The sequence below is a fragment of the Euphorbia lathyris genome, chromosome 9 (genome assembly GCF_963576675.1).
Source record: "Euphorbia lathyris chromosome 9, ddEupLath1.1, whole genome shotgun sequence".
Lineage (NCBI taxonomy): Eukaryota > Viridiplantae > Streptophyta > Magnoliopsida > Malpighiales > Euphorbiaceae > Euphorbia > Euphorbia lathyris.
Window position 1 is genome coordinate 80098955 of NC_088918.1, and position 12076 is coordinate 80111030.

Below are 12076 nucleotides of genomic sequence, written 5' to 3' on the forward strand. Positions count from 1 at the left end.
CCTATGATACGTATTCCTGTTTGATTTTGATGTTTTTTACATCAGATTTTTCTGTTATTCGAAATCAAAATGGGGACATGGGGACGTGTGTAGATCACGTTGTCACCTCTGGTGCGGCGTATGAACATCACGCCGCACCACATGTGACGACGTATGAATATCACGCCTCACCATAGGCGACGAATGGTGAGGCGTGATATTCATACGCCGTCACATGTGGTGCGGTGTGATGTTCATACGTTGTCACCAGAGGTGACGTTCATACGTCCGTGTGGCGTATGGGCAATTATTTATTTACTTTTTTTAATTTAGTTAAATTTTTGTAATTTTTAGTTTGTTTAATTTAGTTTAACTAAATTTTTATGTTGTAAATTTTAGTTAAGTGTAGTTGTTGTAAATTTTATTTTGTTTAACTAAATCTTTATTTTGTTAATTTTGGTTAAATTTTTATTTTGTTTATTCAGGTATTTACGGGTTTAATTCAATAGCGGACTAATTTTTTTTACGTAACAGGTATTTACGGGTTTAATTCAATAGCGGACTAATTTTTTTTGCCTTCCGACACACGGACGTGTGGCTATCACGCTCCACCGTGAGATCGGGCGTGTGACTATCACGCCCCACCGTGAGATCGGACGTGTAGATATCACGCCTCACCGTGTGGTCGGGCATTATAGCCCCACGCCCGTGTGTCGGAAAGGCAAAAGAAAATAACATTTTTCCACCCTCAACCCATTAAAGAGCATTTTTATCCTTCCACAGGGGTGGGAATTTGAAGCTAGGTATAACAACAAACCCCTGTACTTTCAAAACAACATTTCTGCGCCTTTAACTCTTAACTTGTTTAAACTTCTAGTGGCACGTAAATCTATATTTTATACTAATTAAATATATATATATATACATATATATTATTTATTACATCATTTTATTCCACCAATCCGAATAATTTAATTAAACCAAATGACACATGTCCAATTATAAATCCGATTTCCGATTCTGATGTGTCAAAATGTGAAAGCTTAAATGAATCACTTCAAATTACAAGAAAACTTTTCTATTTACTTAATATATTCCAAGTAAATCAACTCCAAAACTCCAGGTGCAAATAAATAAGCAAAACAAGAAATTTATATAAACAGAAAAGTATAATCTTTTTTCCAAATAAGATTCATTTATAAAGAAAGCAAACAAGAAATTTATATAGACCGAAAAGTATAATCTTTTTTCCAAATAAGATTCATTTATAAAGAAAGCAAACAAGAAATTTATATAGACCGAAAAGTATAATCTGTTTCCAAAATAAGATTCATTTTAAAAGAAATTTTCTATTATTCATTAGGAAAAGTAAACTAAAATAGCATCCTAAACATACCATAAAAAATTTCAATACCAGAGGAGATGTTAACAGTATCAAGGGGTGGTCTGAGTAAAACCAATCAAACTCGAGACAGTTGATAACGATTTGAAAAAGATAGAAACAGTTGATAACGATTTGAAAAAGATAGAATATATTTCATCGCTTGATCAACAATTTACAACCTTCTCATATTCAATGCTGTCGGGCATAGTTTTGAAAGGCGCAATTGGGTTCTGGAGCCTAGGCGTAAGGCTCAGGCGTGCATCCAAGCAACACAAGGCGTACAAAAAAAATAACATATAAAATTATACATAATGACACTTGAAAGAGACACACTCTTAACATTTTTTCCTACTCATCTAGTATGATAAGCACTTTCTTCGGCTCTAACAGCTCTACTAACATCAACCCATGTTAAATTTTCATTTGGGAACACTTGTTCATCTTCATTCGACCCCTCTCCATTCAATCTACCCATCAACCATTCATTGACATCGGCTATATCTTGTAAAGAAATCGGGTCAATAGTGCCACGAGCTTCAAGTAGAGGTGGCAATTTCTGACACGAAAACAGAGCCAACCCGACTGATACGACACGATTGACACGAAAATCATTTTTTTTAGCATTTATAACATATAAAACCATATAGAACATAAATATGAGATAACACGATTTTGACACGAAACACGGTAATTGCCAGGTCTAGCTTCAAGGGAGAAGAAGAAGCTGCTATTTTTGCGTTTTTTGCTTCAGGGTCAAAGTTGCTGCTCTTCTATTTCTAATTTAATATGAGCCCTTAATCCTAAAGATTTGCTATGGCTATGATTAAAAGTTGAAAACACCCTAAAAAAAACTTCGAAACACCTTAAAACAGGGCTTGGATAGCCTAGGGGCACCTTGATTCAAGGCACAAGGCAAGACAAGGCGCAACAAGGGGCGCGGCTTGCTGACATCGCACGCCTGAGACCTACTGAGGCGCTAACCTATATGCCTTGAGTCAGGCTCGACTTTAACAACTATGGTCAGACATCACCAATTTACCTTCCCATTCAGCGTATAAGTATAATTAACAGTTCCTAATTTCCTTAAAGTATAATTCAAGTAAAAGATGTGCACTCTTGCTGGAACATAGGTACTAATTTCCTTAAAAGATGCACAAGCTCAGCAAAAGCTTTACATACACATAAAGGAAAAAACAAGAAGAAACTACTAAAAAGTATGTGATGCATATCTAGATATCTTTGGTGACTCCGAACATAACAACTCAACCGCATGTTTGTTTTTTTTTGAAATTTACACCAATTTTTTTAAAAACTCATATTTGCCCTTCAGTCACGTCAGCAAATAAACGACATCTTCACCAAATCCGTAAATAGTGTAACGGAATAAACCACAATCCTGTATTTAAAAAGAAAAAAACCAGTCCTTTTTTTTTGCAAAAAAGTGAAACCACAGGTTTTTTTTTTTAAATTTACCCCTTCTTTTAATATGCTACTGCTCGTGTAAATAGTAAATTTATTGTCACGTTCAAAGAAATGAAATGATTAATAAATCATATAAATTTGTAGCATATATAAGCAATTATATAACCTATTCGGCCAGTTCAGTTAATTCGGTTATTGTCACAAAAACCGAACCGACTGATATTACCGATATATTTCATAAACTAAAATCGAAACCGAACCTAATAGAATGAAAAACCAAAATTCATCAATTTGATTCATTATTTCAATTTGGATCGGTTTTTTAACACCCCTAAATAAAACTTTCCTATTTACTTAACATATTCTAAAGAAATCAACTCCAAAACTGCAGTCACAAACAAATAAGCAAGCAAACAATCTATTCTTATTATGTAATTAGGAAAAGTAAACTAAAATAGGATTCTAAACATACCATAAAAAATTTCAATACAGGAGATGTTAACTTTATCAAGGTTTGGTCTGAGTAAAACCAATAAAACTCGAGACACTTGCTAACGAATTGAGAAAGATGGAATATATTTCGTCGCTTGATCAGTCAATTTACAACCTTCTCGTATTCAACGCTGTCAGACATAGTTTTGAATGGCCCAAAGCGCACTAAGGAGTAAAGGGGTTACGGAACCTAGGCACAAGGCTCAGGCGCGCGCCCGAACGACACAAGACGCACAAAAAAAAAGTAACATATAAAATTATAAATAAAGGCACTTTACCATTATCCTTTGACCTAACACTTGAACTAGAGGCACTTGTAACATTTTTTCCTACTACTCCAGTATGATAAGCACTTTCTTCAACTCCAACAGCCCTACTAACATCAGCCTATAAAACCATAATACTAAGCTCATTTTCTTTTGGGAACATTAGCTCATCTTCATCCGACCCCTCTCCATCCAATCTACCCATCAACCATTTATTGAAATCTTCTATATCTTGTAAAGAAATCAGGTCTATAGTGCCACGAGCTTGAAGGGAGAAGAAGTTGTTACTTTTGCATTTTTTCCTTCAAGGTCACAGCTTCTGCTCTTTTATTTCCTTTTTTTTTCTAATTTAATCTGAGCACTTAGTCGTAAAGATTTCTTATGCCTATGATTAAAAGTTGAAAAAACCCTAAAAAACCTTCAAAACCCCTTAAAACAATGCCTGGATAGCCTAGGTGCACCTTGATTCAAGGCACAAGCGCAGAAAGGGGCACGGGTTGCTGACATCACCCGCCTGAGACCTACCGAGGTACTAATCTATGTGCCTTAAGTTAGGCGCGCCTTTAAAAACTATGGTCATGCATCACCAATTTACCTTCCCATTTAGCATAAAAGTATAATTAACAGTTCCTAATTTCCTTAAAAGTATAATTCAAGTAAAAGATGTACATTCTGCTGGAACATGGGAAATCAACATGATACTAAACCATGGAATAATTTTCTTAAAAGATGCAAAAGAAACTACTAAGAAGAATGTGATGCATATTTAGATACCTTCGGTGACTTGGAACATAACAACTCAACAATGGCATGCCGAGAAGATCTTGAAAAGCTTAACAACTTTTGAGAAACTTTAAACATAAAGGCAGCTCCACGATCATCTTCTACAATGATGACCATCCTTTCCAACACTTGCGCATTTTTCAACAGAAACTCAACAAAGTTGAGCGCAAGCTCAAGTTGAAGATCGTCATTATCCGAGAGGCCATAGATTTTAACGATCTTCAAACGTGACACCAAACAATCAAAAGCATCGCCCTTTGAATTCCAATAGTTCTCTCCAGAAACATTCAAGTCTGGATAATCATCTCCTTTAGGCTTGTGACACTGGAGATAGACAATATTAGGATACGAAACCATATGCTTTGCAAGTTATAACAATGCATTTTATCTTGACAATTTGAAAATTGAGAAAGTTCACCAAACATAAAGAAAAATCATGAAACATTGACACTTGCAAAGTTGCTACTACTATTTAGTGAAAAGTTCCCAGGGGTGTTCATAATACGCGTACATTGAAACAAACACATAAAACATAAATAGGAGGAAATCTGATTCATCCTTTTCCGAAAGGGAGGATGGAAAATGAAAGAATAAGAGGATGAGGGAGAAGGTGAATCCTTAGCCTTTCCTCAATAGCGGCGATAGTCATCAATCAAGATAGTCATCAATCAAGAAGAGAAACGGAAAAGAGATGAAACAGATGGGAAGAAATAATAAATCAGTTTCTCCTTTGGAAAAATTGAATATACCTGACTTCTCCATTACCATAAATAAACTAGATTTGAAAAAAAAAAAAAAACAATGTTGAAGAAATTGGAGGAAGGCAAGGATAAGAGAAAGTGTGAAGATGGCGATGAACAATAGCTTCATGGAGACATCAGCATTTGAACAAAATAAATTGAATTCTTCAAATACAATGTCTATATAATAATTGAAATTTACAGATTTTAGGATTTCTGTGTGATGTAAGAAAAGCTAGATTAGAACGATGCAAAAAAAAAAAAAAAAAAAAAAAAAACAATGTTGAAGAAATTGGAGGAAGGCAAGGATAAGAGAAAGTGTGAAGATGGCGATGAACAATAGCTTCATGGAGACATCAGCATTTGAACAAAATAAATTGAATTCTTCAAATACAATGTCTATATAATAATTGAAATTTACAGATTTTAGGATTTCTGTGTGATGTAAGAAAAGCTAGATTAGAACGATGCAAAAAAAAAAAAAAAAAAAAAAAAAACAATGTTGAAGAAATTGGAGGAAGGCAAGGATAAGAGAAAGTGTGAAGATGGCGATGAACAATAGCTTCATGGAGACATCAGCATTTGAACAAAATAAATTGAATTCTTCAAATACAATGTCTATATAATAATTGAAATTTACAGATTTTAGGATTTCTGTGTGATGTAAGAAAAGCTAGATTAGAACGATGCAAAAAAAAAAAAAAAAAAAAAAAAAACTACAATAAGGAAGTGCTTCCTGCGCTGACAAAGCTCCTCTATGTAAGAACTTGTTCTTTCTTTTTCTATTTTTTAAAAACGAAACGATGTCATTTCAAATCGTTTCAATTAGTTGTGTTTAAAAAAGATGAGAAAATATAAATAGGTTATCTTCAACCTTTTGTTCGTGTTTCAGGGGGGCAATTTGCAAAAAAAAAAAACTTCCATACCCAAACAATGGGTGAAAATAGAACCTCGGGATAAAAAAATTTCCTAAAATCCAGTGGGAACAAGTGCCCTTATCTAAAGCTTGAATTAAATTTGAAGTTAAAATTGATTACCTCATCACGGCGCAAAGTTATAACTAATTTCTCAATCTCTGGAGAAATGCGAAGAGCGTATGCAATTCCAGGAAGGTTCTCAACAAAATTAGGGCCACCATCAAAAGTCAAACATTTGCTATTTATTAATGGAGAAGATAATCCTCTCATCTCCAAAGCTGATAGAATCTTCAAACATAACGAAAATGAAAATTAAAAAATGGTGACAGTAACTCCATTTCAAATTTTAATTTTAATTTGAATTCTAACAATTAGCTATTAAATATATTTGCTTTAGGAGTTACCTTGATAAAGCAGTGCCCAATATTTAGCTCCTTAACATGCTGAAGCTGCTCAAGCATCATCCTCCCCAGATTTTCATTATTCATACCAGAATAACAATCAAAGTCGAGAGCAGCACAAATGGAAGGTGACATATTAATCAATTTAATTTTTCCAATGTTCAAAGAATACAAATGCAATTCCTTAAGGTTCGGACACGAAATTACAATTGCATGAGCATCAACATCTACTAAAAGTAATTTCTTCAAAGAGTTTGAATCAATAACAAGTTGTTTAAACTCCTTACAACGGATTAATTCTAACAATTGAAGTGATGTGCTAACGGATAAAACATTTTCAATTTCTCTATCAGACAAACTAAAATCGTACCACCAATCACTAGCAGAGAATTCTACAAGGTTTTGACAAGAAATTTCAAGAACTAACTCTTCACCAGGATGTAATAAAGCTAAAACTAATCTTTTCAAAGACTTGGAAGCAATAGCAAGCCGATCAAACCCCTGCAGTATTTAATTTCCAATGATTCAAGCAACGGACTGCCAGCTACAATACTTTCAACAGCTTGAGCAGACCACACACAAGATTCTAGACACAAATCTTTGAGACGTTCCCAATTTACTGTCCCATGAGGGATCAAAGTAAAACTAAACAGCTCTAATTTAATCAAGGAGGCATTATTGAAAAAGAAATTCGGCAACTTGTATTCATTTTCAAGATACATTTTCAAAACTAGCTCCTCTGCTTCTTTTATAATTGCGAAACGGAGTTTCACATTATAGTTAGAATCGGGAGTAGAGTTATTCCAAAGTGATTTAATGTGGAATTTCTTGATCTTTGAGCAGTCATGAAGAATTAGGGTATTGTCAAGTAATCGAAAGATATCTTGAACAGAATGAGAACGCGTACCAGATAAATCGAAAATGAGAACAGGGACATGAGTCCATTGATTTTGCCATCGTTTTGAGAGAACGCTCGTCTGGATAGCTTTGTTTGTTGATGGCAAAAAGGAGAGGATGTGGTGAATAATGGAATCTGGTAAAGCACTGATTCGGTCTTCTTTTTCTTCCTCCATCTTCACCGTGTTTGTTCCCATTTTATCAGTCCGATGCCGTGGAAAATCACACAGCGGCGAAGACAGAAGAGAGAAGAGTACCAAACCAAAACAAGGATGGAAACCCTAATGCAATAAGAAAGTTTAAACTACGTCGTTTTTATGAGGTTGTACTCTAATATATGAGGGCATAATTGGCAACTAAAGTTTGGCAATTGAAATTGGAAATGTTATAAATAAGCACATTGCTGGTTAAAAAAACAGGGGGGGGTTTGTTTCTTTTTGTAATAATGGACAGATTTCAGGGCCGATCCTAAGATTTCGGTGGCCTAGGGGCGAAGTACCAAAAGGGGCCCTAATAAATAAGTGCAAGTAAAAAATAAAGTAAAAAAAGTCAATTATATATATAAAAAATTGCTTTAAGTACCATGTTTTTTATACAAAATATTGTCTACGAGCATTTCTATATGCAAAATCATTAATAACGGTGTCTACATCAATATGTTCTAACATATTTCTCTCAATACATAAAATGGCTAGACCATTCAACCTTTCTTGTGACATTGACGATTACCCCAGTTTTTTGGATCATGAATATCCAAAGAAGGGACTAAGTGCTCATCAATATCAGCATCATCAACATTTAATACGTTTGGTACATTTTCATTGTCATTCAAATTAGTAGCATCCTCGTTGATGAGATTTCCATCATCCAATTGTTTATTCAAATTAAAAGCATCTTTATTAGGGGTTTCATCAATTTATTGTTCATTAGATTGTTCAATATTAACTTCATCCACACTTAATCCGCCATTAGAAGACTCTTCAACTCTTTTAGAAAAAAATTTGTTTATAGCCCCTTTTTGCGATTCTATGAAGTCTTGTGTTCATTTTCTTTTTTTCCGTTTTTCACTACCACATAAATGCTTTTTAGGCAACATTATATATTAAAACGGTAATTTATATGACAATAAAGTTTATATAAAAAGTAAAGAACAATAGCACCTGGATCTTGAGTTTGACTTAGATTATGAAAAAATAAATTCCATTCAAAATTCGAAAAACTTTGAATTTGATCTCCGAAATTCCAAATCCACAGCTGCAAGACAACACATGTGTATATATATATAAGAATTACAAAAAATGGATATGGACCATTTACAGAAAAATACTAAATTTAAAATCAATTTTTTTTTCCAGTATTCAATTATGTCAAACCAAGTCCAAAAATCACACCATAATACACGAACAAAGAATTTCAATTCAAGCTAGAATATAATCCAAAAAAGTGGTTTGAAAAATGAAAATGATGGAAACAAAAATTACTTTTTCTAGAATCAATTAACGTCTGATGAAACTTGAAGAAGAATAATAAAAAGGAGCAGCGTCTGGTCTGAGTGTGGTTGAATTTGATTCGTTTTTTCTTCTCTCAAATCCAAAATTGCTCTGATTATTAAAGAAAATTTGACGGTTTTCACCTTTAGATAAAAAGAAGGATGAAGATGGATAATAAATTGAATGAGGATTTATATAACCTTTAATTGAAGAATGAAGATGAAGAGTTGAAAAAATATAACCGTTTATGGGAGAAATAAATTAGAAATTTATGGGATTTGGGGGAGATTGATTAAAGAAGATGACAAGTAATTAGAAAATGGAGATATAACGTATTTGAAGTTCTTTTGGATTAATTAGTGAGTTATTATAATTTTTGCTAAATGTTATTTTTTTTATGGACTGTAGATGTATATTAGATATTAAAGGTGTATTTTAGTTATTAAAGGTCTATATATTTAGGGATATATTAGTGATTTGTGAAAGGTGAAATTGAAAATGAAATTCTATCCTTAATTAACAGCATACACATCTATATAAAAAGGAAAAAAAATTGAAATTCTATCCTTAATTAACATGATATACAACTTTATAAAAAGGAAAAAAAATGAAAATTTATCCTTAATTAATCGGATGGACACCTATGTAAAAAGGAAAGCTGACAAATGAGGGCTGACTTCTAATTATTGGGCCCAATTATTCATATTTAAATAGCTATTTTATTTTTATATTGATATATGTAATAAAAGGCTAAGTAATAGTATATTTTGAGGCCCTCATTTCCTGGGGCCCTGGGCAGGCGCCCCTCCTGCCCAGGCCCAGAGACGGGCCTGACAGATTTAACCATAGCGTTTCAATGGAACTGCAGATTTAACGTTAACATATAAAATACTGTAAATTTAATTTTGATATTTTCAAGTAAAATTAATTTTAGCTACCGAAAATTTAAAAAGGTTGGTTTGACTGTTATTTAACTGTCACATCAGACCTTCTAAACGAGTTTATCAAACCAATTAGTGTTGATTTGAGTGTTTAAAGGCCCCAACTTGTTTGTGCTAGATCTCGGATTTGAGTCCTAGTGTATGCAGAAACCTTTAACTTAGAGATGATCCACATAAAAGATGGTTTGACAAAAAAAAATTGATGTATGAAGTGACAATTAAATAATAATCGGCCTGTTTTTTCTAATTTTCGGTAACATATGCCTAAAATTGATATTGTTTGGAATTGTTAAGGTTAAATTTACACCATTTCGGACATCAAGACTAAATCTACACTTTTCTTAAAACGTTAGGGTTTATCTTTTTCCTTTCAAGGCTTGAAACCCAATTAACTTGCGATCTATAATTTAAAAGTAAATTATATGTTTAATCATTTAAAATTATCAACTACATCCTCAAATTATAATTTAAAACCTAATTAGACTTCTAACATTCTAAAATTACAAACTAAATACATGTATTGAAATATTATTCCCATAATTGGAATGAAAGTTTGGGTTAATTAAAAAAAAAACTTGTGGTTTCACGTTTTCGTAGATTGATTGTTGTTGCAGTTTTAGAGCAAAAGCATGTATGTGGTATGCTTTCTTAGCAAATAAAATATTGCTGACGTAACAAGAGGTAATTTTGTCAGTTTTTTTCTCTTTTTGCCATTCTCAAAATCAAAAGATTCATTATTAAATCACTTTTGCTTTAATGCAATTCTGATGAATTCCATTACAACAAACAAAAAATCACTACAAAAAATCTATTATTTGTTACAATTAATTTGTTTAATTTAGGAAACTAACGTTAAACTTATATAAAATTAAATATGTCTAAGCGTTTCACGTTAGACACTTTTAATTTTTTAGTCAACACACTAAAATGAAACAGTTTTATCATGTTGGAGGTTAAAAAACTTTTGCCCAGCTCTAACGGAATAGACTCTACAAAATTAGCCCCCGGATATGAAATCCTGGCTCCGCCACTGGTTGAGAATGTATTAGGCCTTTTATACAATACAACTTAAAAATGAATAATATGTGAGAAGATGAGCTTATCACAAGTTGAATTTAGTTCGAGCACGAATGTCCTATATAACGAATATATTTGTTTGTGGGCTCAGGTATTTGCTAAGAAAAGTTCGAGCTCGATCCTCCTAGATTTGTTTGTGGGCTCGGGTATTTTCTTAGTATGCTTTTTTGTTGAATGGGTTAGGAGTAAAAAGCACATTGTCATCTAAGTTTGACTATTGTCACAACATGATTATTAAACCTTAAAATATAATAATAAAGTCACTAAAGTTTTGTTCCGATCATAATGATTGGTTTAATGTTCATGTAATGCTGGAATAATGATGTGGACGATTTGCAAAATCAATTTTACACTATGTATTTGATGCTTTTACAATCCGCGAAATTAGGTGAATCAAATCACATTTAATATTATTTTATATGTGTTTATAATTATAGTTAATTTTTAATTCATTTCCATGTAGCAATGCCATGTGGAAAAAATTTCATGCATAGTTGGAGTGCTTATATTAAGTATCCGATTTTCTATGTCATTTAGAGTACTCCTAATTCACATTTAGACAGATGTTATGACCCCCCTTAATAATTAAAATAGTAAGACTTCTTATAATATGTGTCAATCAATATTACATGTGGCAAAATACCTCCATTTGACATGAAAAATCATGCGCTACTAATAATTTCCTGCATAGTCGACATGTGGTATAGAGCTTCCTTACCAATCGCCCACGTCATCATTTCAACGCCACTTAGGCACTAAACCGACTATTGTGACTTTATTGTGACAGAATAAAATTTTGGTGACTTTATTATCCTATTTTATTTTAATGACCATACTGTGATAATGACCAAAATTGAGTGACTACGGAAACATTTTATCCTTGGGTTATTTAGGACATAGTTATTTTAAAACCGAGAAAATTACGTAGAAATTCCATGTTAAAAAATTATTTACAATTATATCAAGTAATAATTTCAATTATGACAAACTAAGTAAATTATTATTTTTAATATATTTTAAGAACTAATTTATAAATTAGGGGTTTAAGATATATTTTTTAGATTTAAGATTCATGAATTGGGTCTAGAATTTTTAAATTATGGTATAAAAGCATACTTTATGTGTGATATATAGTAAATAGTGACATTGAGAATTAATTTTAGGGATAAGATGCAAAAATACTCCTAACGTTTACAGTCAGGAGCAATTTTACCCTTAACGACTAGAATGGTGCAATTTTACCCTTAACGTTAGCAACTAAAAGTAAATTTACCCCTAATATTTACA

At 32.5% G+C, this 12076-nt stretch overlaps 1 protein-coding gene across 1 annotated transcript; it reads right to left on the reverse strand.

Moving 5' to 3' along the window:
* Window positions 1-4122: 4122 nt before the first annotated feature.
* On the reverse strand, window positions 4123-7575 carry LOC136206866 (uncharacterized). Its single transcript, XM_065998066.1, has 3 exons — window positions 6388-7575; window positions 6104-6271; window positions 4123-4650 (listed from the first exon to the last, which is right to left on the reverse strand). Exons 1-3 carry the CDS (start codon window positions 6517-6519, stop codon window positions 4288-4290), a joined length of 663 nt encoding a protein of 220 aa, XP_065854138.1. The 5' UTR covers window positions 6520-7575; the 3' UTR covers window positions 4123-4287.
* Window positions 7576-12076: the final 4501 nt, after the last annotated feature.